Below are 26593 nucleotides of genomic sequence, written 5' to 3'. Positions count from 1 at the left end.
ACCCCAAAAAAATATCTTATTTTCTTTCGAACCGTAAACCCGTGTGGTTGTACGGCATCGGCATCGTGTACGTAACAAAGGAGGACAAGTTAAGGGAAAGGTTAAGTCCCACTCGAATCGTGCAGGTGTGCAGTTCCCTGTTGGTCGCATTCACTGATTGCTCCGCAAAGGTAACTAGGCCGAACGGATTGGTGCCGGAGCACCAGTATACCTAACAGCGATTATAGAGTTTCGGCCGTCGGAGTGCTCTAGTTGGCTTGCTGCTCACGACAATCAGAAAACCCGCATCAAGAACAGAGCAGCTTCGGTTCGGCGCTCATCAAGGCAACAATTAGTTTCAGTGAGTGGCAAAGTGTTTCTCCGGCACGTCGCATTAAATGTAATTTACTGAACAACATGTCACAAGCTGGATGGGAATTTTCCAACTGTGAAAGCTGTGGCGAGTGGCAAACGCAATAGCTAAACAGGAAGGTTTAACCGAACAAGATGGGAATATCGAGTGATAACAAAAACACAACACCAAAGGTTCTTTTCAGAACCATCAACATATTCATAAAGAGTAAACAGTAAGCTAATCCATTTTTCAGGTAGATAGGTAGGTATTCACGTAGGAGAAGAAAATGAAACAATATATTTAAAATATATATTTAACAAAAGCTGTCCCCTTTGTATAGTCCTACGTCACTCCGGTTATGTCCCCGACATTACCCACCCGTATTTTTTATTTATTTATTTATTTATTAATATTATATTTCATCCGACAAGTATGTCTCAATGAACAAATGTGTAGTGAAACTAGCTGAACACGAAACGCTTAATTCTACTCTTAAATTCGTTAATCGTGATATTAAAATCAAACAAATGGGCAACATCGTTGAAGCATTCCATCATTGAACGTATTGGTTCGTGGAGGGAGTAGTCTCGACGTCTGAACGGCAGGCGAAGGAAGTCAGAGCGACGGAGAGTATAACCAGGAACATTGATGGTGATTTGCGCAAGTACGTTTGGAGCATCAATTTCGGCGACAAGAAGTCGAGCGATGAATATTGCCTTAGCCCGTTTCCGCCTTTGCTTCAGCGTTTCCAACCCTATCAACTTACATCGATGTTCGTACGGTGGCAAATTCAGCGTATCATTCCATGGCAGGAGACGTAGGGCGAATCTGACGAACCTTCCCTGAATTGATTCGATGCGAGCAGCCATAGTGCTACGATAAGGGTCCCATATTAATGAAGCGGCTTCTAGAAACGGCCGAACCAAGCACGAATATCTGCCAGCTACGTTTTTAACCGCGCGAATCGCAATGTGATGTTTGAAAAATAGATTGTTAGCGCAGGCAACCGAACCAAGTCATAAAAAAGAAATACCATATCCCTGAGTCTGCAACAAGACAGAGTTTGCGACAAAAATTTAATATCAGTAATATTGCGAACATGTCTACAAATTTGGCATCCTTGCAATGATGTAAAACAAATTTCGAAATAATCGAAATAATTCGAAGTCGAACGGATTGATAAATGGGCTTAATCGAAGTCGAACGGATTACAAAATGCATCATTTAGCCAAATTTAAACTCGATCGGGAACCGGAATATACGTGATTGAAAACTTATAGTGTGCATCCATTAACTCGATTTGTTTACATTTGTTATATAGGACCTTTTCAAAAGTTACGCGAGATGTATACAATTTTTGAACACGCCATTTTTTAACAATTCAAATATACTTCGCGTATTACTACACCTGTATATTTGACTACTTTGTGATCGAAACTGTCGCAAAATGTCAAAAGAGAAAAAAATTAATACCAACACACGGCAAAACAAACACGGAATCTGCTCGGCTAAACTTTCGATGCTGATTAATCTTTCCTCTGAACAGGTTCATTAGTGTACCACTGTCAGATCTACTGCGTACGTCCTTCTTTATCTTTATGAGGGCTCTTGTGTGGTGGAAACATTGTCGCCAATCAGCACACAATTTTTGCTGAAATTGCATGATTTTTTCTCCACGTATTGCCCTGCGGTGCAGCTTAACATCGCGTGTGCCAATTTTTCGCGAATGCAACGAAAATCTAATGAGTGAATCAGTGAGCTCGGTATCGGAAAATCGGTGGTGAAGAGAATTTGATGAAAACAAGAAAGCAACAATACGCGAGAATCGACCAGTGAGTAGTGACGATCGCCGTCGAGATTCGTGCGTTTCGCTAGTGATTGGGTAATATTTTGGGTTGTGAGAAAATTGTTGCCTAGTGTCGGTGGGACAGGTATCACATGTAACAATTTAGCTGGACCGCGGACGTGTGAATCTGCTGGAAATTGGCTGCTTCCGCGGTGGAGATAACGTCGAAGGTGAAGCAGAAAAAAAACGAGATGAGATCGCAGTTCAGCAATTTCAACGCCTCGTTGATCACAACCGGCGCAGGTTCGTCCTCGACCCCTCAGCGACCTCCCCGGCGAAGGGCACAATCGGTGGGAAATTCCGCCTATGGCAGTTCCCTGGCGCTGGCTTCATCCACACCGAGAGGGTCGTTGTTTAGCGCTGTAAGTAGCGTTCAGCTGAATTCAATATTTTGGAAGAGAAAATCGTCATTGCGAAATGTGCATGTGCAGGGTGACAGAACAAAGAGGGTTTTGTGGCGTTTTCCACTTTCTCCACCGAGTTGCGTATGCCACGGTACAAATTACATTCTTGATGAAAAATTATATGGACAGGAATTAATAGTTCCGTTATTATGTGACAAATACACTTTGTAGCTTTTTGTTTCCAGTAACATTTGTGTAGGAATGCCGATTCATCTTGAAGCGTATTATCATTCTAGATAAGATAAAAATGGATTGATAAGGCTCATAACAAGCAATGTAGATGGTAAGAGATGTATCGACAGGAATGGAACTAGTATCAAATAGAGATTAGAAACTATCGCCATACAATTTCAAAACAGCAGAAGAAATGATTCATTGATAATCCGTTTTGCAGTGACACTATCAGGATGTTTACAGGTGATGCTTTGCGATATAATGTTTTGACTTGCTAATTATCGATAATAGCATTTCGAATCGTTGTGCGGGACTTCTAATGGAGTTCAATGCAGTATCTATCTAGCGCGGGATTAAGTCGGCAAACAGTTGAGTCATATCGTACGCAATGCTACCCAAATTCGCTTAAATGCTTAGATGTGGATGAAACTGGTCCATATCCAGCAAACACTCTCGAATTTATCACTGAAAATGTTTCGTTTCTATCACGTTTTTTGAAACATGAGAAATAATATTAGGCTGTCAAAAAAGTCCTGCGGTATTTCCGCGAGGTGTCGTTGTAAGCGCGTAGTTCTAGTTGTATTCATTGTATCGAGTCGTACTATAGCTTGTTGGAAAGGCGCTATAATATAGTTTTTGACAGTGTTTTGTTTGGTTAAGTCGTTCGTGAGTTATAGTGAGTTATAGTATAAGAGAAAATCCGACATATTTTACAGTACTTCTATGACAAAGGCAAAAATGCAACTCAAGCTGCCAATAAAATTTGTGCAGTTTATGGACCCGATACAGTTTCCATTTCCACCGCACAACGATGGTTTCAACGATTTCGTTCTGGTGTAGAGGTCGTCGAAGATGCGCCACGCTCCGGAAGGCCTGTCGTCGAAAATTGCGACAAAATCGCTGAATAAGCCGAGAAAGACCGGTATAGTAGCAGCCGTAGCATCGGCCAATAGCTGGGGATAAGTCATCAAACCGTTATTAACCATTTGAAGAAGCTTGGATTCACAAAGAAGCTCGATGTATGGGTGCCACACACGTTGACGCAAAAAAACATCTTTGACCGTATCGACGCATGTGAATCGCTGCTGAATCGCAACAAAATCGACCCGTTTCTGAAGCGGATGGTGACTGGCGATGAAAAGTGGGTCCGTTACGGCAAGCGCAAACGGTCGTGGTCGAAGCCCGCTGAAGCGGTTCAGACGGTGGCCAAGCCCTCATTAACGGCCAGGAAGGTTCTGCTGTGTGTTTGGTGGGATTGTCAAGGAATAATCTATTATGAGCTGCTTCCCTATGGCCAAACGCTCAATTCGGACCTGTACTGCCAACAACTGGACCGCTTGAAGGTAGCACTCATGAAGAAGAGGCCATCTTTGATAAACAGAGGCCGCATTGTCTTCCATCAGGACAACGCCAGGCCACACACTTCTTTGGTGACGCGCCAGAAGCTCCGGGAGCTCGGATGGGAGGTTCTTTTGCATCCGCCGTATAGTCCGGACCTTGCACCAAGTGACTACCACCTGTTTTTGTTCATGGCGAACGAGCTAGGTAGTCAGAAGTTAGCCACAAAAGAGGCCTGTGAAAATTGGCTATCCGAGTTTTTCGCCAATAAGGAAGCGAGCTTCTATGACAGGAGTATTATGAAACGGCGCATGTTTGACTTAAAACAGATGATTGTAACTAATTTTATGAACCAATGAAAATTCAAAAAAAATACCGCAGGACTTTTCTGACAGCCTAATATTAAACGTTCAATTCGTTGAACATGATATTCAAACAGAGAAAATATTTTTAATCATTTATAGCGTATACCAAGCAGGGCTCGAAATCTTCGAGGTTGAAAAAAGACGAGTGGGTAATGTCGGAGACATAACCGGGGAGACGTAGGACTACACCAAGGGGTGTCCATTATTCAAATATCGTGGAGCACAGATCCCAGAATGACCAACTTTTCATGTACAAAATTACAGAAAAAAATCAAAGGATAAAACAAAACCTCAGCACTCAACAAACACTCAAACGTTTAGATTCAAATACGAAAAAATCAAAAATTTATAGAGTTATTAATGTAGAGTCTAAAATAACTCAAGAGAAAATTTTTAAATCCACAGTCAATATAAATAGATTTTATATATAATTGTTTCGTCTGATTCAAAGTAGAATCAGCTTGAATTATGTGACTATGGTAAATATATCCATAACCGTACTAAATATCATAAAAATTAGGAAAAATTCAACAAGTCTTCCACTGCTGAAATGCTTTCCCCATTTGTTGAGTAAAAATTCATTCCAAATCATGGATGATTTTTTTTTATCCCAATTATTTATTAAAGGCTCATTAGCATTTTAGCTGTAACAGAGCCGAATTTTTTAATCGTGTACATGTCACATGGTTATCATGGTTATCATATATCATATATCTATCATATATCTATAATTAGCACATTACACAGTTGCCATTCGCCAGTATTCCTTCTATACCATTACATATGGTACATTCACACAGTAGCCATTTAGGCGTAAGAGTATTCTATCTGTTCTTCTATTATCCAGTGGGACCACCGGACAGCGGAGACAGTTGATTGATCATTATTGAGTTATTTATAGAACAGCAGCCCGATGTGTCTTGCAGAGCAGAGCAGTTGTATGGATAAATCGATCTTATTTCGACCGTGGATAGATCTCCATAGCTGATGTAGGTTGCGTGGACGTAGTTATTCTGTAACAACACAAAGATGGTCAATGAGGGCCCTGAGTTTTGAACTCACGATCGATCGCTTACTAAGCGAACGCGCAACCAATGTGGCTACGGAGACCCCCATGGATGATGAATTCAATAAAAATTTGAATATTCATTTCACTGCAATTGACTGTAGTGATGCTGTAGGTTTTTCGGAAAAAAATATAAACGATCACAAAGTCAGCATTTCCGCTTATGCGAGGATTCATACCATACTTATTAATTCTTTCACATATCCGGTCTTCGCCAGAAGGAAGATATACGTTTCTGGTGGGATTTGGAATGGATTCTGTAATATGAGCTACTACCAAGAAACCTGTTTCTCACATGTATGGTTCGCAGCAGTTTTTGACGAGGAAGCAAACATGTTCTGGGAGGATAGAATATTTAAGCTGCGTGAAAGATGACGAAAGATTGTGAAACTATGAACTATGGATATAAAATTATGTTATAATAATGTGATTGAAAATTATGTTTTTGTTTTCTCAAACATCGAGATAAACTTTTCGGACAACCCAATATGAGTTATCCTGATTTATCCTGATTTTTATTTTCATTCTCTCTGATTTTTTAAAATTATAATCGACAACCCTGGTTGTAGGGGTTATTGTTCAGCCGGCAACGAACACACAGTTGATGGCAAGCATATCGTAAAAGGAATTTACTGGTATCGTGATATAATTGGGCTTTACACTCCTCATGAATAACTGTGATCTAGTCCTGCATTTGATACTCGTATTGATAGGGTTTAAAGAAAATATGTAATCCGCCATTTTGTGGTGGCGGCCATTTTGGATTTGTATTTTTGATAAATAACTGTGTTCTACTAGTCAATCCCTTTCGTTTGATACGCATATTGATGGGGCTTTGAGAAAATATGTAATCCGCCATTATGTAGCGGTCGCCATCTTGGATTTTCAAGATCATGAAATACGCAGTTTTATAATGACTGCAGAGATAAAGGTGATAAATTTCATATCAACCGGTCAACAGGAAAGGTGTCAAATTTCAATTAATGTGGTACAGCGCCATAGACAAACATGTTACATACAAACGTACAAATATGTCACAGCTAAATAAAACCGTTTAAAAACCCCAGCATTCTATCAAATCGAGCGCTATTAGCCACTCATTCACCCGGCGCGACGCTTCCACCGCTTTTAACGCACTTCGATAGGCCCTCCTGCTCCACATCCCATTGAAACTCCTGTCTCTCACTCTTGCGGTATCGCACCGCATACATCCTCGGTAAATGCAGCGATATCTCTTTTGCTGAAAATCAATTTCAAGATATCGTCTATCCTGCTTGGCGTCCGATAATAGAATGTGGCCAAGCACCACCATCGCTCACTTTATATAGCCATATAGTTAACGTTGTAGCGACCGCCTATATTTATTTATAATCTCTTTTTTGTCTACCTCCTTCACCTTGACCATACGTTTCGCCCGTAGCCGTGGTTGTTCGTAATGAATAGCTGTTTGCTGCGGGAGCGCAGACGAAATGTATGGGAAAATAGGGAATTCTCTCTTCCAATTTTTCATCAATTTGGACGTTATATGAGCTGAAAAACCGTAATGTTTAGCATATAAACAATTGCTGAGGATATTTCCTATCAGTGTGTCTACTTGGAACCAAAATCCATTCATTAATTGCGGAGGTATTCGCGTTCAAAAACTGAACACTTTTTCACACCGAAATATTGAAATGGGCCCCTATATTGAAAGGTTAGACGTAGTCCTACGTCAAAATGAAAATCGAATCTCCCCTCAGTCGCTTCGCTTCGACCAGGACCTGAGACGAGACATGACAATAGAGGAGCGATTTCGGGCCACTTTTTCTGTCAAACTCGTACCACTCGCAACTCGGTTTCTGAATGGTTGACGAGTAAAATAATCGACAAAGATAAATGTACAAAAACTATGGATGGGTTTATACCAGGCCCCGGCCAAGAGGATATGATCCGTGAGCCAAGATGTGTTGCAATTTTAGCTGTCATTGCCAAACTATCAAACTACTCGGTGACCTCAAGGCAGATTGATGAAACAAGGTGCGCCCATTCGCTAATCATATTTAACTCGAAACAATTTTCAAATTCGCGAAAATTTAAGTTATTAAGTTATTATTACTTAAAACACGTTATTCGTTATTCGATTACTTAAAACACGATGCTCTCTTAACCATTTGGCTACATATTTCACAACACGCAACATTTACAAAAACTCGCCATTATAATATAAAATCATCATCAGACACAATTTCAGTTCAATATTACGTAATACTGTATTGCATAGAATACACATTCGAAACAGAAAAGTAAATTTTCATTCATAATATTTTATTTTAGGCGTCGTGCACAAATTACGTAACGCTAAAAATCCGTTTCTTGTACCCCCTCCCCCCCTACCTAACGCAATTTCCTATCTCTAATACACAGAAAGTAACGCAACCTAACCCCCCTCGCCCCCTTATCGCCTTAGAAGTGTGTTAATGTCATCCTGTAAATTCATGGCTGTAGAGTGGTTTTCATATTTTGACCAACCTGGCAGTATGTTAAGCGCCTTGGTTTATACCAGCTTGAGAGTTTGGCCACAGCAGTGGAACTCCATACAATTCACTAACTAAAAAGTGTCCACATTTTCATCGCTTGTTTACGTGAAGAATATAATTTTTTCAGGCACACTTGATTTGAGTGTGTATGGATTTCTAGCTGTCTTGACGCAAGGTCTTTAATGAAGAATGATAAGATGGGAAGGTTGATATAAACATGTTTATAATTAAATAAGTTTATTCAAATATTAATATTGCCCTTCTTTTATTATTCAGTGCAATTTTTTTCGAAATTTGATAGAGAAATTAAAAAAAGGAATGATTTTTCAATATTTTTCTGAGATGGTTATTAAAATTATTTATTAAATTAGTATTTAATTTCTGAGTTTGTTTGAATGACCGACTGCAGTTGATCCATAGAAGAATAAAATTTCATTTGATATGTCGATTTTTGAAATCGACTCAACGGTTGAAAAGTTATGACGTTTTGGAAGAAATCTTACTTACTGAATCATCAATAGGCCCCAGAGTCTTCGATTGTATATTTTTTATATATTTTTTACAGTTTTACAGTACACATTCACTTATTGGCGCTTTTTTAGTTGGAGTGCTTTTTAATTGGCGGTTCTTTGCTAGTCTTTGAGTGTTAAACTCAAAAAATGAAGGCACTGTATAAAAGTTTTTAGTTTTGCAGTTTGTTTGAGAAATATTTTAGTTTAAAAATATATAGAAATATATATACAAATATAAAGTGAATTATATCACATCCACTATTCAAGAAAGTTGATGATACTTTTATTTTCTAGCATCAATCCAAATGCAGTAATCCTAATTATTGTTATGGCCGCACTAAAAGACATGAAAAACAACAAGAAAAACGCCAACTTTGTATTGTATTAATTGTATTGTAATAATTCATTGTATTACTTCAGCCATTCCATGCCAAACTGATATAGTGGTTTTCGTATTTTCGTGAAAATTGGTAGCTTGTTTTCGTTATGGTAAAACATTGAACCTGTATTTTTTTTGGTGATTCGATTTTTTTCACTTTTCCCAAAAATGACTTTTGTCAAAAAGTCATAACATTCGAACCACTAAGCCGATTCAGATGATCGACACATCAAATCGAAGTTAATTAGCTAGTCTTTTATCAAACTTGCAAGAAATTTGAATATTGTTTTCGTAATTATTAATTGTATCCATTTTTTATAGATCACATGGTTTCGGCACCAAAGGCGCTATAATTTTCTATTTTTTTTTTGAAAACTGAGGATTTTTTACACATTTACATTTTTTACTCAGAATCAGATGTGTCCTTTTTTTCTTTTTTGAGTTATAATTTTAACCGAGATGATCGATTTATCAAATTAAAGCCAATGAGCTAGAAGCTCACTTAACACAGTAAAAAATCAGAGGTGTGTTCTTTTTCGTTTTTGAGTTTTGATTTTTCAAAGTTAACATGTTTTTAAGCTTTGTTCGATCATCCTATGCGATAAGACTATTTATATGCGTATAGAATCCCCTTTTTGCAAGTGTGAAATTATTGACTTCATTTAACTATGTTGATTATCTGAATCGGTTCAGTAGATCAAAAGTAATGAATTTTTCAAAAACGTAGTTTTTGGAAAAAAGGAGAAAAATGATTTATTTCGGTTGAATTTGAAAAATCATAATTTAAAAACGAAGAAGAACACATTTTGGATGTTATATAAAAAATCCTCAGCTTTCGAGAAAAAATATAAAAAAATATTGCGCCCTTGGACAATGAAAAAACAAATACGATCAATAATTAAGGAAACAAATTATTTTTTCTTGCAAGTATAATTTAAAAAAAAAAAAAAAGAAAAGGTAACTGGCCAATTTGATATGTCGATCATCTGAATCGGTTTAGTAGTTCAAAAGATATGAGTTTTTGAAAAAAGTTATTTTTGAAAAAAGGGGAAAACTAGATTTTTCGAACCACCCTAAAATGGAATGGGATCTAACATTTTGTGATAAGGAACAAAACTACTAATTTACACGAAAATCTGAGAATAGAATATATATAACACTAAAAAAATATAGTTTGGTGTTAATTTCCCCGGCAACTAAAAAGCTGATTATTAGAAACTAATTGATGTTAGCTTTTCATTACCTTGTAAATTCTAGATACAATACCAACAGAGGGTATTGGAAAAAAAAATTTATCCAGAAATCATATTTTTATGTTGTTTTTTAAGCGTACATACGTTACCTAGTCGTATAATTATTGTATCATTCAATTTATTTCGATGACAATATTTTAAAATATTTCAACTGATGCTCTTGCCACATTTTAATTTTTTTTATTCAATGTCCAGTTTCTATGGCGAAGCTTCATTCGTAAATTTCACATTTGTCATTATTGGTGGAATACGGCCATAAAGGTTGTTATGAATAGCACATCAAGTTATGATTACAATACATATGGGTTTATTTTGATAATGCAAATATCAACGACATTATACATAAACTGATAAAATTACAATATTTGTCCACATTACTTTCAGCGTCTATATATATATTTTATTCAATTTTCAGTTCGTAATTTCTATCCCATTCGCCGTGTTTATCATGATGATGCTAACATTAATAACATTATATACGAACCTCCCACCTTATATATGACGTCTCCCACCGTTTTAGAAACATCTTAACATTATGTTCAATTTTTAGAGCGTAAACCATCTGTCAATTTTTTCACTGTTTACATTTTCTTGCCACAAATCGTTGCCACTTTTTTCTCTCATGTTCCACTTCTCTTCTCTGGTTTGGCAGTTCTCGCGAGTGACAGTGGTTACAAATTGCATTTGCGACCCGGACATGTTTGACGCTGTCAAATGCTGTGTATTAGCATTTGGATGCCCTAAGGGTGGTTTATACCCGAGATGGAAAATGAAAGGTGGGAATATTTTTTAAATCTGTGGCGTAACAGATTTTGTTTATGTATGTTACTTTTCTTATAATACTCCACTACATAGGAAAAGTGTTGTTATTAAAAGTAAAAATAAGCAAATGAAATGAACGAACTAGTTTTTTTTTTCCTTAATCAATGCTAGCGTTCAAAATAATAAGGGCCCGACATTTTAACAGAAACTGAAATTTCAGTATTTTTGAAGTGTTCTAATCTTAATTTCAATTCAATTTCACTTCTCTTTACGTCGACCAAAAACGTAAACGAACAAAGTCAGAGTCACACAATATTTTGTTCCTTTTACGGATAAACATTTGACAGTGCATGGGAATAAAGGTTGCAAGTTTTTTTTTTCATGTAAAATCAACTTGAAAAATAAATTTAATTGACTCCGTATGACTTAGATTGAGACGAAAAGTTTTCCGCTTGCGTCTTAGTTTTAGACGACTGTAGTTTCAGCATCCTAATTGTGAAAAAAGTAATTACAATTGCTGACAAAAGTCAAACTTCCATGAAGTTGCTCTAGAATCCAAACATTAGAATACTATTTCTTAAATAAAAAAAAAATAAACATTTTAGTTCGTGATATGTTCTGTTTTTTTTTTGACGTAGGACTACGTCTTACATTAAGGGTGCCAAATCAGAAACGTTTTTATGAAATAAATTTAATGTTAATAACTATTTTTGCTGCGAACGGATTTTAACGATTTGCATACCAATCGAATCGGAACTTTTCTAAGATTTGTTTGATATGTTATATATTACAATCCCATAGTCTGTATATGGTTTAAATTGTTAAAAATTGGAAGCATTCCCATTTCCCCATACATTTGTTCTGTCCATTTGAGTGCTTTCCCGAACAGAGATATCAATAACGAGCAACTTAGGCAGCCACCAGAATAGGAACAGTCGGAGACGAATGAGTCGTTGGATGTAATCCGTAAATAAAGGAAAAGAAGAAGAATAGAAACAACGAAGGGGGATAGTGAAAAGAGAATATTTGCGAAGCAAGTGAGCTGTCGCTAGCGTATAAGTATTGCATCAATGGTCGCTTATTCTGCTCGTTTCGTGTTTCATGTTATGTTCGAGCTGAGAACGCTAGCATGTGAACATGTGAATAGCAAACCTTCGATACTTTAAGTTGCCATTCGTATTTGTTCTCGTGCGCAACGACATGGTCTGATGCAATACGGTTCTGTTGACGGTTTTGACCGAGAATCGAGAATCGATTTTTCATAAACGGTCATTTTCGCGTTTCATGTTTCATTTTTGATGCTGCAACTGTGTGCATCTGTTAGACGCGTGTTTAATGCTTGTTGAATGGCGATGAACGGAAGACGCCTCTCGTTAAATACCCAGTGCAATGCGTGCTATGGCAAGAAAGGATCGTTGCTTTTAGAAATGATTCTACAAAACCACGCAAGCCAGTAATCCTTTTCAGGGACCCCGGAACTTTTTACTAAAGAGTTATTTATGAACCTTCGTCGTATTCGCAAATAATATCCAAAATGATAAACCAAAAAATTTCAAAAAAAAGATTACGTAGTCCTACGTCCTAAGCGGTCGTGTCTCGGATACAACCCCTCGAATTTTTTTATAATGCGAAAAATATGATTTGTAAATCTGTAATTAGTTTCTCTATATCCTCTTCCAACGTTATTCGTTGCCACATTCAATTGTGTACCATTTGAGTAACTGACTGGTATGCCTGGTATGTGAACTTCCTATCTTCCTGGCTACTAACACAATCAAAGTTCGACACAACCTTCCCACCTTCTACTTTTCATCTCGGTTTATACCTATGATATAACCACAAGGGTGACGTAAGACTGTCATTGGCTTAGTAATCATTTGTGTTTTTTCAATTAGCAATAATCGCCCATCGGATGTTCCTCAATGGGCACGATATCGGCGCTGCGCAGAGCTATCTTTTGTATGTATTGATTAAATTATTGATTAAACTAGTTAATGGACGAAACAATTTACGAATTCAATTGCAAAAAAAAATCCCAATTTAGATCAATTCATGCATTATAGTAGTGGTTATCGCAGCGAATAGTTATCAACATTCTGCCTAATCATCAAACGGTATGCGTAGAATTTCAGTGAGCTGGCGACATGAATGGATATGTAGTCTTGAATAACCGAGCCAAAGCGTTGCATTTGTACCCGCGTATGTAGACCGTGTTAGCAAAACGAATTCCAGGGTGTAAAAATGCATGGGGATATAAAAGTACTGCCGAGATTTGCAATGCCGATTTTCCCAACTTATTGGTTTCGGAATCTGTGTTGGGAAAACACATTCCGGTTTGCAAAAACGCAAACGAGTACAAAAGTACCCGCTGCTTGCATCTACACTCTGTCCAACTTCTATAAGACCAGGTGATGATCCTGCTGCTTTGTGCCTTTATAAATAAACAATGCTAAGACTTATATTCTAGTGTGTTGGTATTGGTGACTACCATACACTGCATGATTTTCATATGTGTCTGTGCAAGCGCTGAGCGTAAACTAAAGGTTTAGTATTTTCCAAGTGTCAAGTTTCTCTAAGACCAGTTACATTTTTCCGTTGTTTTAGTTGTTTTGATCAATAAATCTGGAAAACACCGAAGGGAAAAGTGCTCATGGAGAGAAAAGAAAGACAAATCGATGCATTTCACCAAGAAAATGTAGGTAGCAGAGAAATTTCTCGTCGGATTGGACGATCCCATCAAGTAGTGCTCAATTATTTGACGAATCCTCACGGATACGGTATGAAGGAGAGAGCTCCACGTAAATCGAAGCTCTCTGACCGGTACAAGCGGGAAATAGCTAGAACAGCTTCGAATACCTCAAAATCGCTAATGAAAATAAAGCAATATTTCAATTTAAATGTTACTCGGGTGGCAACTCGTGAAGTTTTTGTAAAAAATCCTCACATAAAGAAGATTTAAAAGGTTAAAGCTCCTCATCTTACGCCGTCTCACATCGAAAGACGTCTGAGTTTTGCCAAAGCTCACACGAACCGACAGTGGGACATGGTATGTTGTGACAAAGAATGTTCCCAAAAGAATACATTTTGCTTTATACCATAACGAAAAGTTCTTCAATGTACACCCAGGTTTTTTTACGCGGGGGATATGTACCTCGTAACAAGAAAAAACCGCGTTAATTGGAAAATCCGTGTAAAAAAACCGCGTTAATTCGAAAATCCGCGTAAAAAAACAGAAAGTGGATTATATCTATGGTATAACCGGAAGGGTGACGTAGGACTATCGTTGATTTAGTGATCATTTGTTTGAAGTTGAATCTGAATCCATTCTGAATGAATGAATAAAAGAATATTTGGGGGACTTCGAAAACGAGAGCGTTACGTTGGAGGCACAAGGTTTTATGCACCCAATATTGGATACGCAAATATTCTACTGATGGAGAAGAATAATCTTCAGAAGCTTTTCTGCTAACTACACTTGATTGACAAATCACAAAACCAAATGTATTTGGCCGCAGTATTATATGGATAGAAAACATTAAAATAAACTCTTTCGCTTGAATGTTATTTTCAATTCCAAGGGGAACTGGCAAATTATTTTGCAGCAACGATCTCATTTTTCTGGAGTCTGCTCGATAACCAGCAAACGAAAAGCGTTGCGCGCGTGTATTTGTGTGTATGTGTGTGGCGGCTGCTCCGATGCCTCAAGCGGAACCAATTTTCGATGCAGTTACTCTCTTGGTCGCCTTTTCTGTGGCATCACTCTCCTCCTGATGGATTTCCTTCTGGCCTAAGGTGCACAAACAGGCTCTTGGTGACACCGTTCATCAGCGCTTTTATGATGAACGAAGTTAGCTTCACTACAACAGCGACAACATGCTCCAATCGCTGTTCATTTATAACTGAGAGGATTTCCGAGCGGCGCTCGTTTATATACCGATTGGTGATTTCAATAGCCTGTTCTGAAAGCAATTTTAAGGCTATTGAAGCAAGTTTTTTGATGATAAAGTAACAATTATATAACGCGTAGACATTTTATCTTTCGAATGAAATGTTTATCATACCATTTCGTTCAGTTGTTTAGGAGCCATAAACGCTCAAAATCTCGGTCTCCGGCGTAATGCTTTCGTTTTCGAAATTTTAATTTTACACCTCGGTATAGAAATGAAAGACGTAGTCCTACGTCAAAAATGGGTGGGTTATATTTATGATATAACCGCAAAGTTAACGTGGGACTACCGTTGGCTTAGTAATTATTTGTTTGTATTGATTAAATTATTGATTGAATGAAACAATTTTGGAATTCAACTGAATTCTCATTTCACATTGCGGTGTAAGTAAAAAATTTGAACAAACGCCATGCAATGTAAGGTACCTTGGTTTTGTTGGCTGTGGGAACACATCGGTGAGAACAACAGTTCCCTCAATTTGCATGTATTTGCAATGCCAATTTCCCCAGGCACCTTGGTTTTGATGGCTGTGTTGAGGAAAGTGTAAACTGGGCCAACCAAAACGGGGCAATTAGGACGTTTAGATAGCGCTTGACATTTTACAGTTATTTAATTGTTTATCTCAGGAAAAATAACATTTTATTAATTGTGATAGATGCGTAGAAATATTTCCTATCAATTGATCCAAACATCTTTCCGATCTATCAAGAATTGTTCGAGTTATAAGCATGCATGTTTTGTGTTCAGGTTTTCATTTTACCCCCATATACTCCGGTTAGACGTAGTCCCACGTCAAAATGAAACAGTCCAGAAAATACATGACACGAAGAACACATGTTTCTCTCATGGGAAAAAAATCTTCCGAATTTTTATAGCATTCGGCAATCTTCACATCTCGTTTGACTCGGCTTCCATGTTATCTAGCACTTGGTCGACGAAAATGCTTGAAAAAGAGTATGAAGCCAGTTAATGTCCTGTCTCAGGTATAGACCAATTAGTCTAAAATCTGTCATCTTGAAAATGATGAAAAAAATAATTGATCTTCATATCAAATCATCATATTTGAACAGGAGACCATTGAACAAATTTTGATTTGCCTACCAAACAAATATATCAACTGAAACAGCAGCTTTAACGTAATTTCAAAAATAGAGAAGTCTTCAAGCTAAGTTGGAACGACCAACTAGAGTATGCAATAGCTAAAGCCCAGACTGCGCTCTGAACTTGTAGTAGTATATTCGGGAAAAAGTGGGAACTAAAACCGAGAATCAGTCACTGGATTTACTCGGCAATAGTGAGACCCAGACTAACATATGCTTCGCTAGTGAAGTGACCTAAAACTACACAAATATCAGCTCGAGAAAGCTTGATAAACTACAACTTCTGGCATGCTCATCAACAACTGGAGCAATGCCCAGCGCACCCTTCAAAGCTCTAGATCAGTGGGGACCAACCAGCGGGCCGCGGGCCGCATGCAGCCCTCCGGCTTTGTTCATGCTTCAAAATGAAAAAAAAATGGAATTTTTTATTCATCCGAGTGATGCACGAATATAGTAAAAATTACTTCAGAAAACTGAATAAAAAATATTTTAATGAGTAATTCTTGTTAACCATGTGTATCCAAGCTGATCATTTTCTGTTTTTAATCCCATTTTTTTTTCTTCTGACAATTGTTCATGTTAGTTCTCAATGAACTTTTTCGCGCTGTTCTGTTGTTCTACTCATTATTTCATGCGGGTAACTGCAGTAACTTGCTGTCAATATCAACGCCACCGGAGTGCATTTTTTATTATGTACTTTTTTTTCGTAATAAATCTCATTCTATTAGGGTAAATGATCTTGGTTTGTCCAATTTGGGGTGTTTTTACGCAACTAGTAAATGCAAATCGATTTTTCTTCATGAAAATCACACATAATCGATACGAGTTTGGGTTTGTTGAAAAGCCCCAAGTCTCTAGTTGCTAATACTACCATAAGGTGTTGAAATTATTCAAATTTTTATGTTTTTTAACGATTTTCCTTAAAGAAGAATTATGATCATGGTTTGGCCACCTCTGATCATGGTTTGCCCAAAAAAATGATCATGGTTTGTCCGGTTTTAGAAATCTCCATTTTTGAATGAAAACATTCGAATCCACAATTAGATGTTGCATTTATCATTGCTTGAGTTTACTGTCATCATATTGATTCATTCATAATTTAGGCTTTCTTCAGAATATTGCCTTTTCTTGGGCATTTTAGAAGTGTTCACCTCAACACAATCAACACAGAAAAACCATACTTCTGCTATGCGCGAAGCACACCATAAACAAACATAAACAAACTGCGGCGCGCCAAGCGGTTGCCATAGAAATCATGTGGACAAAACAACATTATTGAATTGGACAACTCATGATCAGAATTGAGTTCATCAAAATGCGTTAATTTAATGGTTTAGCTATGTAAATCCGATACAAATGGTGAGCAAGCATGATGTTTACAATATTTATAAGTGTTGTAATCCAGAAAAGGTCTGAATACGTGCCAAATAATCATCTGGTGATCGATTAAAAGTTAGCTCGAATGAGGGGCGCATTGACACAAATAGAAGGTGTATTTTATAATCCTTTAAAACATATGATTTCGTAAAAATATACTATCAAACTACTATAAATCATGTAAAAGGCAATTTCATTTATATGTTTCGAAACATTCGAAGGGCTTATTTGACACAGGAGCGCTGAATTAAAGCATTCAAAAAAGTGGGCAAACCATGATCATATTTTCGACTGGACAAACCAAGATCATTTACCCTATTATCCATCTAACGAGGATAAGGCACCGAGGAAGCCCTAAGGTGCACAGGTGACGCGATCCGACTTGACCGCCGACCTGCCGTCTGAAGCGGCGACCTCTCGCCAGAAAACCTGCGTTTCACCGGTTGCCCGGTTATTTTGAAACATGGGAGAAAGTCCTTTAGAAAATCATTTAGTCAGCGTGCGTCGGAGGGTATACGTTTGCCTGGTGCATTACGATTCCCCGGTTAATTTTTGCTTTGAAATGTATCAATCATAGATTTAGCCCAGGCCGGCTTGGGGACCGCCTCAGTTCCTCATCCTCGTTAGATGGGGATTTCGCCTCCATTGAATTGACCACGCAATAATTTTTTTAAATAAAAATTGCGGATTTTTTTATTTCTTCGATTCAACGTGCTTTGAAGTGTTTTAAAGTACATCAGTTGAGATATGAAATCACTTTCAACAATTTAATAATTCTAAGGGCACTGAGTTGGACCTTTGGATTAACTGTTCATCATTTGAAGGAATATTTACACAAAAACTTTGATGATGACGCTAATATGCAAGTACCCCAATGTTTACATGTTTCTTATAAGAGTGAGAACAGGATGCATGAAAGTGTGAGTCCATAAGAGAGAGAGAAAGCCAGCAGTAACAAAAACGAAAAGCGAGAATTTCAAACACCAAGCAGACCATATTCTTATAGCGGAACATAACCGAACATCACAAGCCATTTGAACAATTTGAACTTGGGCTTGCAAGGTAAGTCGGTTCCCAACTCAACCAAATGAAAAAAAAAACGAAAGCAAATTCCTGTTATTCGAAAAACAAATGGAAAATTGATTTTTGTCCATCTTCTGACACTGAGAATTGACAAAGTATCGTCAACTAGGTTATCACTACAATAGATCAAATTAATGGTCGCAGTAGTTCAAGGCTACTACAGAAGAAGATCGTTAGCTTGGAAATACATTGACGCACCCCAGGCGAAGAAGGATAATTTTTCTCACAGATTTGGGAATTTCCAAGCACAAGAAAGATTTCTCGAAACTTTTTCTATTCCATTCAGTTTCTCTGAAGAACATGCCCCTTGAAAAATGCAGATGTAACTCATTAAAATGCAGTGTGATTCAGAACTGCGTAACAAATTTAATAACCGTGTTCTTTTGGATTTCTTCTCTAAATTTGTACCAAAAGCGCGATTTCCAGAACTAAAAAAAATCATCTGGATCCATTTGTATGAACATCAATGAGAAGTTGAGTTTTTCGTTATGAAACAAGTGAAATCGAAATCAATGAAAAAAATAACTGACTATCATTTGGAAAGTTCACTTCGCGTAGTGTTCAATAAACTGGCTCAAAAAAGTTGTCTAGGTTAAATTGAAACGGCGTTGGAGTATATTTGCATTTCAACATTTTCTAAATTGAAATAAATTAATAAATATTGTAGTAATTTTTTTAATGACTGAAGAACACCTAATTTATCCGTGATCATAGTACAAGTCTTCATATTATAAAACTAAACAGTTTTTAATTTATAAATTTATAAATATATATTTAAATATATATATATATATATATATATATATATATATATATATATATATATATATATATATATATATATATATATATATATATATATATATATATGTATGTATGTATGTATATAAATTAAGTGATGTCTGTCTGTCTTTCTGTCTCTCTGATTCTTATGGACTCGAAAACTACTGAACCGATCGACAAGAAAATTGGTATGTAGGGGTTGTTGGGGTCGGAGAAGGTTCTTATGATAGTTCGAGACCCCTCCCCCCGTTCTAAGGAGGGGCTGCTATACAAATGAAACAAATTTCTAAATTTATCGAGAATTAATCAAGCAAATTAAACGAAATTTGCCGTGTGGAGGTTTTAGGGTGCAATAAATGATTCTATGGTGGTTAGATACCCCTCCCCCTCTCTTAGGGAGACTGCCATACAAATGAAACACAAATTTTTGCATTACTCGAGAATTAATCAAGCAAATTAAACCAAATTAGGCATATAGAAATTTTAGGGTGCAATAAACGTTTCTATCGTGGTTAGATACCCCTTCCCCCTCTCTTAGGGGGGCTGCCATACAAATGAAGCACAAATCTCTGCATTACTCGAGAATTAATCAAGCAAATGAAACCAAATTTGGCATATGGAGGATTAAGGGTGCAATAAATAATTCTATGGTGGTTAGACACTCCACCCCCCTCTCCAAGGGGAGGGCTGCCACACAAATGAAACACAATCAAGCAAATAAAACCAAATTTGGCATGTAACGTAACGGAGAAAAATGTTATTTGCAAGTTGTTGGAAAATCTTGAACGAGAATTGTGTCTGAAAATAATCTGATATTATAATGTCGAGTTTTGGTAGAAGTACTAGGAATTTTATAGTAAAGGTAATTTTAAAGGGTAGATTAGAAGATCAATCAATGAATAATTCTGTAATTGGACCCACGAACAGCGCTTAGTAAGAAAACGTGGATGTGATAATGAAAAATAAATTTTGGGCGGGACGAAGTTTGCCGGGTCAGCTAGTATTTTATATGTTACATTTTATCATAAACAGCAGTGGGTAAAAAATCATTGCGGCCCGCGGCTATGATAAAAAACCTTGATGCTGCCCGCGTCGTGCGTAGACCTGGTCATCACTGCTCTAAATGTTCTTTTATACCTTCTATTCTTGCACCAGTATGTGCAAAGTCCTAGTGTTCCCTGAGTGATGGAACGAACTAACCGTGCATATATAGCCAACTGGAGTGCATTATAATAGAGCAAACTAATAGTCGCAATGGTTCAAGGCTCCTACAGAAGAAGAACCCGTTTTTCAATGACAATGACAGGATATTCGTAAAACGAATCGTACGCCTGGAAGCGATACTTTGCGATATAATGTTTTGACTTGCTATTTGTCGATAACAGCCATTATGAATCGTTGTGCGGGACTTCTAATGGAGCTCAATGTAGTATCTATCCAGCGCGGGATTAAGTCGACAAACATTTGAGTCATATCGTACGCAATGCTAACCAAACTCGCTCAAATGTTTAGATGTGGACGGAACTGGTACATATTGCGCACAAATTTTTCAAACTAATTGTTAGAATCACAACTATGCATCATGAGAGAAAATATTTCCACCCACAACTTTTGACTCTTATTTTATGCTACCTGTCAGACACTCAAAAACAGTTCTGGCCTTCATTATCAGACACTCGTAATTTACTGTCATAAAAGCTTATCAGTGGCGAACGCAACGGTGGATTGCGAACCTTATCGAATAAGACACACAGGGTGTCTCCAGCGTGATATTTGTTGGATTGTTCTTCTATAAAAATGTAGGCTTTTGGAAAATTAAGTTGGCAACCCTAACAACGAACAGTGTTCAGAGGCAAAATACGATCTGTGAGATGGTACGCAGTGTCTTGTGACCGTAACATTGCAGAATTGTAATTTCTGTGTGAATTTCACAATATTCCGGGAGGATGGCTCTGGTGCTAATATGTTCATTTTTCTTCATGCAACTGTTTCACGTTTTCATTTTCACAAATTCTTTCAGACCGACGAAGATGCATGCCTCGTGCGGATCAAAGTCGTGAGGGCGAATTCGCTGACGAAAAAGGATATCTTCGGCAACAGCGATCCGTACGTGAAAATCGACGTTAACACTATCCTCGGGGATGTCAACATCGATTCCATGGTCACAAAGACTAAGAAAAAGGTTCGTCGTTGAGTTTGTCTTTGGCTTAAAAACTGCCGCTACCAGTTTTTCTCTCGTTTCTTCTAGACACTCAACCCGGTGTGGGATGAGGAATTCGTCCTGCGGGTGAAACCAAACGAACACAAATTGGTGTTCCAGGTGTACGACGAAAATCGACTGACCCGGGATGGATTCCTGGGGATGGTCGAGCTGACGCTAATCAACCTTCCGCGGGAGCAGGAAGGACGGACAATCGCTACCAAAAACTATCCCCTCCGGCCGAAAAAGATTTCCGGCATGCTTCGGTCCAAAATTAAAGGATCACTCGACATCTACCACGCGGTAATGCGCGATCAGTCCTCCACGGATGTGTGGCCAATCGACGAGCACTCGACGGCGGCCAACGTAAGTAACAATCACTGGCCAAAATCGAACCACACAATCACTAATGATCGCGCATTCATCTGATTGTAGCTTCGAGCAGCACAGATACCACCTTCGGCCCCTGTTGATGCACTTCCGCCAGGTTGGGAGGAACGCCAGGATGCAATCGGACGCACGTACTACGTGAATCATGTTGCTCGCACGACCCAATGGGAGAGGCCGACTGCGACCTCTGCCCAGCAAGGTGTTAGTGAGATGGCGGCGGCATTCCAGCGCCGATTTCATATCAGCAACGACCCGGAGGATGCCGGCAGTGCGAACGGTAATGGGGTAAGTGTGATATTATACATATTAGTATTAGTGCAATATTGTTATCGTTATTACTTCAGTTGCTCCCTGTAATAACAGTTGTGTTCATTGTATTTTATATTATCATTGATTTCAGAAACTAGCACTTAAAATTAAATTAAACTTTTGGTGTACCAGAAGCAATGCGGTAAAATTCAAACTCAATCGAAAAAAAAAGACGAAAATGACAAAGAATACCATTCGTCGTCAAAACAAGCGTTGCTCAATCGTTTGAAATAGGTTAACATCGTCAATTGAGATCCAAAAGGGTTCATTGTCAAACTAACAACTATTCCATCTCATTTGAATGAGTGTAAATGTAAGCAAATAATTGATTTTCACGACTTCATCTTTACGCTGTGAAGCACGATGCGGTTTACCCACTGTCATATAGGCAAGACATTAACGAAGCAGGCGATCAATTGATAAAACAGTACTGGCAACTTTTCATGAATTGATTTTATGGAAATGGCTAAAGAATGTTGCGAATTTCGCTTTGGATGTTGTCTCTGAGCTCTTCTAAAGCTGCTGGCTTGTCGGTATAGACTAGTGACTTGACATTGCTCCTTAAAAAGAAATCTAATGGCGTCAAATCGCATGAACGAGGGTCCATTTCTCGACAAAACACGTTTAACAAACTTACTTTGCAATGAAACCGTTGTAATGAGCGCTGCGTAGCAAGAGGCACCGTCTTGTTGAAACCACATTGATGTTAAGATCTTCCAATTCTGGCACGGGAACATTCAATAGCAAGAATATAGACTCAAATTTGGTCAGTAAACTATGCACAGTCTGTTGGGACGATTATTACGGCTGAAAATTGGAGTAAGCGCTCGTAAAGTTGCAATCTCCGACTCCGAATTTCTGTAGTAATTTTTAACAATTATTAAGCCATGATGAAAATGTTGATTTTGACCAACGTTTTGTCATTGGTAGATCATTAAAATGTTTTAAGGGTTCGTTCACACAAAGACAATAAACTGTCAACTGTCAACTGTCGCAAATTGATGACCCTTTACCTATAGGTAATTGATGATATCATCTCGGGTGTATTTTCACAGAAAATAATTTATTCGAGGTATATATTAGGCTGTCAAAAAAGTCCTGCGGTATTTCCGCGAGGTGTCGTTGTAAGCGCGTAGTTCTAGTTGTATTCATTGTATCGAGTCATACTATAGCTTGTTGGAAAGGTATTGTTGCTGGCTATAATATAGTCCTTCAGTGTTTTGTTTGGTTAAGTCGTTCGTGAGTTATAGTGTCGCAAATATGTAGCAAAATAAAGAGAAAATCCGACATAGATGCGCCACGCTCCGGAAGGCCTGTCGTCGAAAATTGCGACAAAATCGCTGAATTAACCGAGAAAGACCGGCATAGTAGCAGCCGTAGCATCGGCCAAGAGCTGGGGATAAGTCATCAAACCGTTATTAACCATTTGAAGAAGCTTGGATCGACAAACAAGCTCGATGTATGGGTGCCACACACGTTGACGCAAAAAAACATCTTTGACCGTATCGACGCATGTCAATCGCTGCTGAATCGCAACAAAATCGACCCGTTTCTGAAGCGGATGGTGACTGGCGATGAAAAGTGGGTCACTTACGACAACGTGAAGCGCAAACGGTCGTGGTCGAAGCCCGCTGAAGCGGCTCAGACGGTGGCCAAGCCCTCATTAACGGCCAGGAAGGTTCTGCTGTGTGTTTGGTGGGATTGTCAAGGAATAATCTATTATGAGCTGCTTCCCTATGGCCAAACGCTCAATTCGGACCTGTACTGCCAACAACTGGACCGCTTGAAGGTAGCACTCATGAAGAAGAGGCCATCTTTGATAAACAGAGGCCGCATTGTCTTCCATCAGGACAACACCAGGCCACACACTTCTTTGGTGACGCACCAGAAGCTCCGGGAGCTCGGATGGGAGGTTCTTCTGCATCCGCCGTATAGTCCGGACCATGCACCAAGTGACTACCACCTGTTTTTGTCCATGGCGATCGAGCTAGGTAGTCAGAAATTAGCCACAAAAGAGGCCTGTGAAAATTGGCTATCCGAGTTTTTTGCCAATAAGGAAGCGAGCTTCTATAACAGGGGTATTATGAAGTTGGCATCTCGTTGGGAACAAGTCATCGAACAAAACGGCGCATATTTGACTTAAAACAGATGATTGTAACTAATTTTATTAACAAATGAAAATTCAAAAAAAAAACCGCAAGACTTTTTTGACAGCCTAATATAACTTGAATAAATTCAGCATATGTAAACGCTTGTGAATTTCTTACTGGTGAGAAATCACTGAAGTAGGGTGCAGTTCTACTTCAGGTGAATAAATTCACCGAAAATATGAATATATTCATTATAGAAGTTCACGCTAGTGTAAACGGTTGATGCGATTTCTATAAATCTCATCATATTTCTTCACATGAATATATCACTAGTATAAACCCATCCTTAGTAATCGATAATTGAGAGTTCGGGTTGAGCAACGGAGGGTAGCGGATGTATGTATTTTCGCTCCGTGTTAATACCTCTAAACGTTTGTATTGTTTTCGTGTTTGAATTTGCCGATTTGTAAGATGAGTGAAGAAAAGTGCGTTCTGTCTAAGGGTGGGTTTAGACTAGTGATATATTCATGTGAAGAAATATGATGAGATTTATAGAAATCGCATCAACCGTTTACACTAGCGTGAACTTCTATAATGAATATATTCATATTTTCGGTGAATTTATTCACCTAAAGTAGAACTGCATCCAACTTTAGTGATTTCTCACAAGTGAGAAATTCACAAGCGGTTACATATGCTGAATTTATTCAAGTTATATATACCTCGAATAAGTGTATCATATCTCACCCGTTTACACCTATTTTCACGTGAATAAATCCATCTATAGCTATAGATCTCCCTAATGTAAACCCGCCATAAGTAACATTGAAATTGATGAAGCTTGCTTAAATTCCCATGTTAATCAACGAAAAAGGAATGAGTTAAATAATTGAAAGATAGGAAAGTTTTGTGAAACCGTCTATGCTTGTGTTGGTGAAAGCTGTGTATTTCGGTTGTGTTCATGATCGTCGGCGCGCTCTATATTATGCTCTCCTATTCGACGCGTGTTTGTATTGCGCAGTGCTTTTTTATTCCGTGGAGAATGGATATATCTTGTGTTAATTGAGAGCGCAGCGATAATATCACCGTGAAGGGAGTTGTTGGCTCTACTGGAATGAGCCGGCGGCACAGCTAAGTTTTCCTTTTTTTCATCTCTCACATACACCATACGATTCACAATTGCGGTTATGCGGTTTTGATTGTATATTTTGTTTCTTCTCAATCGTATAGACTATATGTGTGTGTGCGTGCGTCGGATATTCAGGGATGCCAGTTAGATTTTTCAACGTCTTCAAATAGCACGAAATGCTATCTTCCAGGTCTATGACATGATTATCGCTATCTCACTCTACCTACCGTCACCGCCTATCTCACTATCCTTCTGCTGTAAAAGTTCATCATCGACATCACGATATGTCAGATGGTGGTAAATTGGTAATTCGCGATGACGTCGACGTCTGGTGGCGACTTCAAATTAGAGCCATAATTTGGGTCCCAAACTCGTTAGTGTAATTTCCAGCCGTATGGCACGATTATCGCTATCTCACTCTATCTACCGTCACCGCCCATCTCACTATCTCTCTGCTGAAAAAGTACATCATCGACATCACGATATGTCAGATGGTGGTAAATTGGTAATTCGCGATGACAGTGACAAGGTGTCGACGTCTGGTGGCAACTTCAAATTAGGGACATCATTTGGGTCCCAAACTCGTTAGTGTAATCTCTATCATATTAAAAGACACGAAGCCGGTTTTTAAATTTTAAAATTTGAATGAAAATTTTCATATCATGTTATTGAATTACTTGAAACACGTATTTCTGACTTTCATTCATCCATATGGCTATACAATTCCAACATTGTTACTGATTTTTTTCATTATAAAATAAAGTTGTCTTCATAAACAATTTTCGTATGAGACTTTTTACCCACCTACAAACAAAAATGTTTTTAATTTCAATAGAATACTAATTTGATATAGAGAAGCTAATTTTCATTCATAGTTTTATATTTTGAAAACGTTCATTCCAACTGAAAATCAGCTATTCTTTGACGCTCCCCTAAACTAGTAAACGAAGCTCAATGCCGTCAACACGGATCACTGTTTTGAAGAAAACAAATACTTTTGACGTTTGAGATGTTGTCACCAAAAACATGGCGGATGCCAACTGCATGGCAATAATAATTTCTATCAGATTAGAAGACACGGAGCCGGTTTTCAAATTTTCAAATTTGAATGAAAATTTTCACATTATGTTATTTAATTATGAGAAACACGTATTTTTGACTTTCATTCAACCATATGGCCATACAATTCCAGCATTGTTGCTGAATTTTTCCTTTATAATATAAAGTTATCTTCAT

General features: G+C 38.0%; 1 protein-coding gene and 1 pseudogene across 2 annotated transcripts in view; one reads left to right on the top strand and one right to left on the bottom strand.

The window, feature by feature from the left end:
- The first annotated feature begins 1811 nt into the window (after window positions 1-1811).
- Window positions 1812-26593, top strand: part of LOC129775367 (E3 ubiquitin-protein ligase Nedd-4-like) — a 75357-nt gene continuing 50575 nt past the window's right edge. For both annotated transcript variants that reach the window (XM_055780049.1, XM_055780048.1), the window contains exons 1-4: window positions 1812-2542; window positions 21260-21421; window positions 21488-21805; window positions 21875-22114. In XM_055780049.1, the coding sequence (XP_055636024.1) occupies window positions 2372-2542; window positions 21260-21421; window positions 21488-21805; window positions 21875-22114 (891 nt within the window). In that variant the 5' untranslated portion in view covers window positions 1812-2371. The remainder of the gene's footprint in view (window positions 2543-21259; window positions 21422-21487; window positions 21806-21874; window positions 22115-26593) is intronic.
- On the bottom strand, window positions 12825-12901 carry LOC129781029 (U4 spliceosomal RNA; annotated as a pseudogene).

Source organism: Toxorhynchites rutilus, chromosome 3 (genome assembly GCF_029784135.1).
Source record: "Toxorhynchites rutilus septentrionalis strain SRP chromosome 3, ASM2978413v1, whole genome shotgun sequence".
Lineage (NCBI taxonomy): Eukaryota > Metazoa > Arthropoda > Insecta > Diptera > Culicidae > Toxorhynchites > Toxorhynchites rutilus.
The sequence above is the reverse complement of the archived record's forward strand: the minus strand, read 5'-3'. Positions and strand labels throughout refer to the sequence as shown.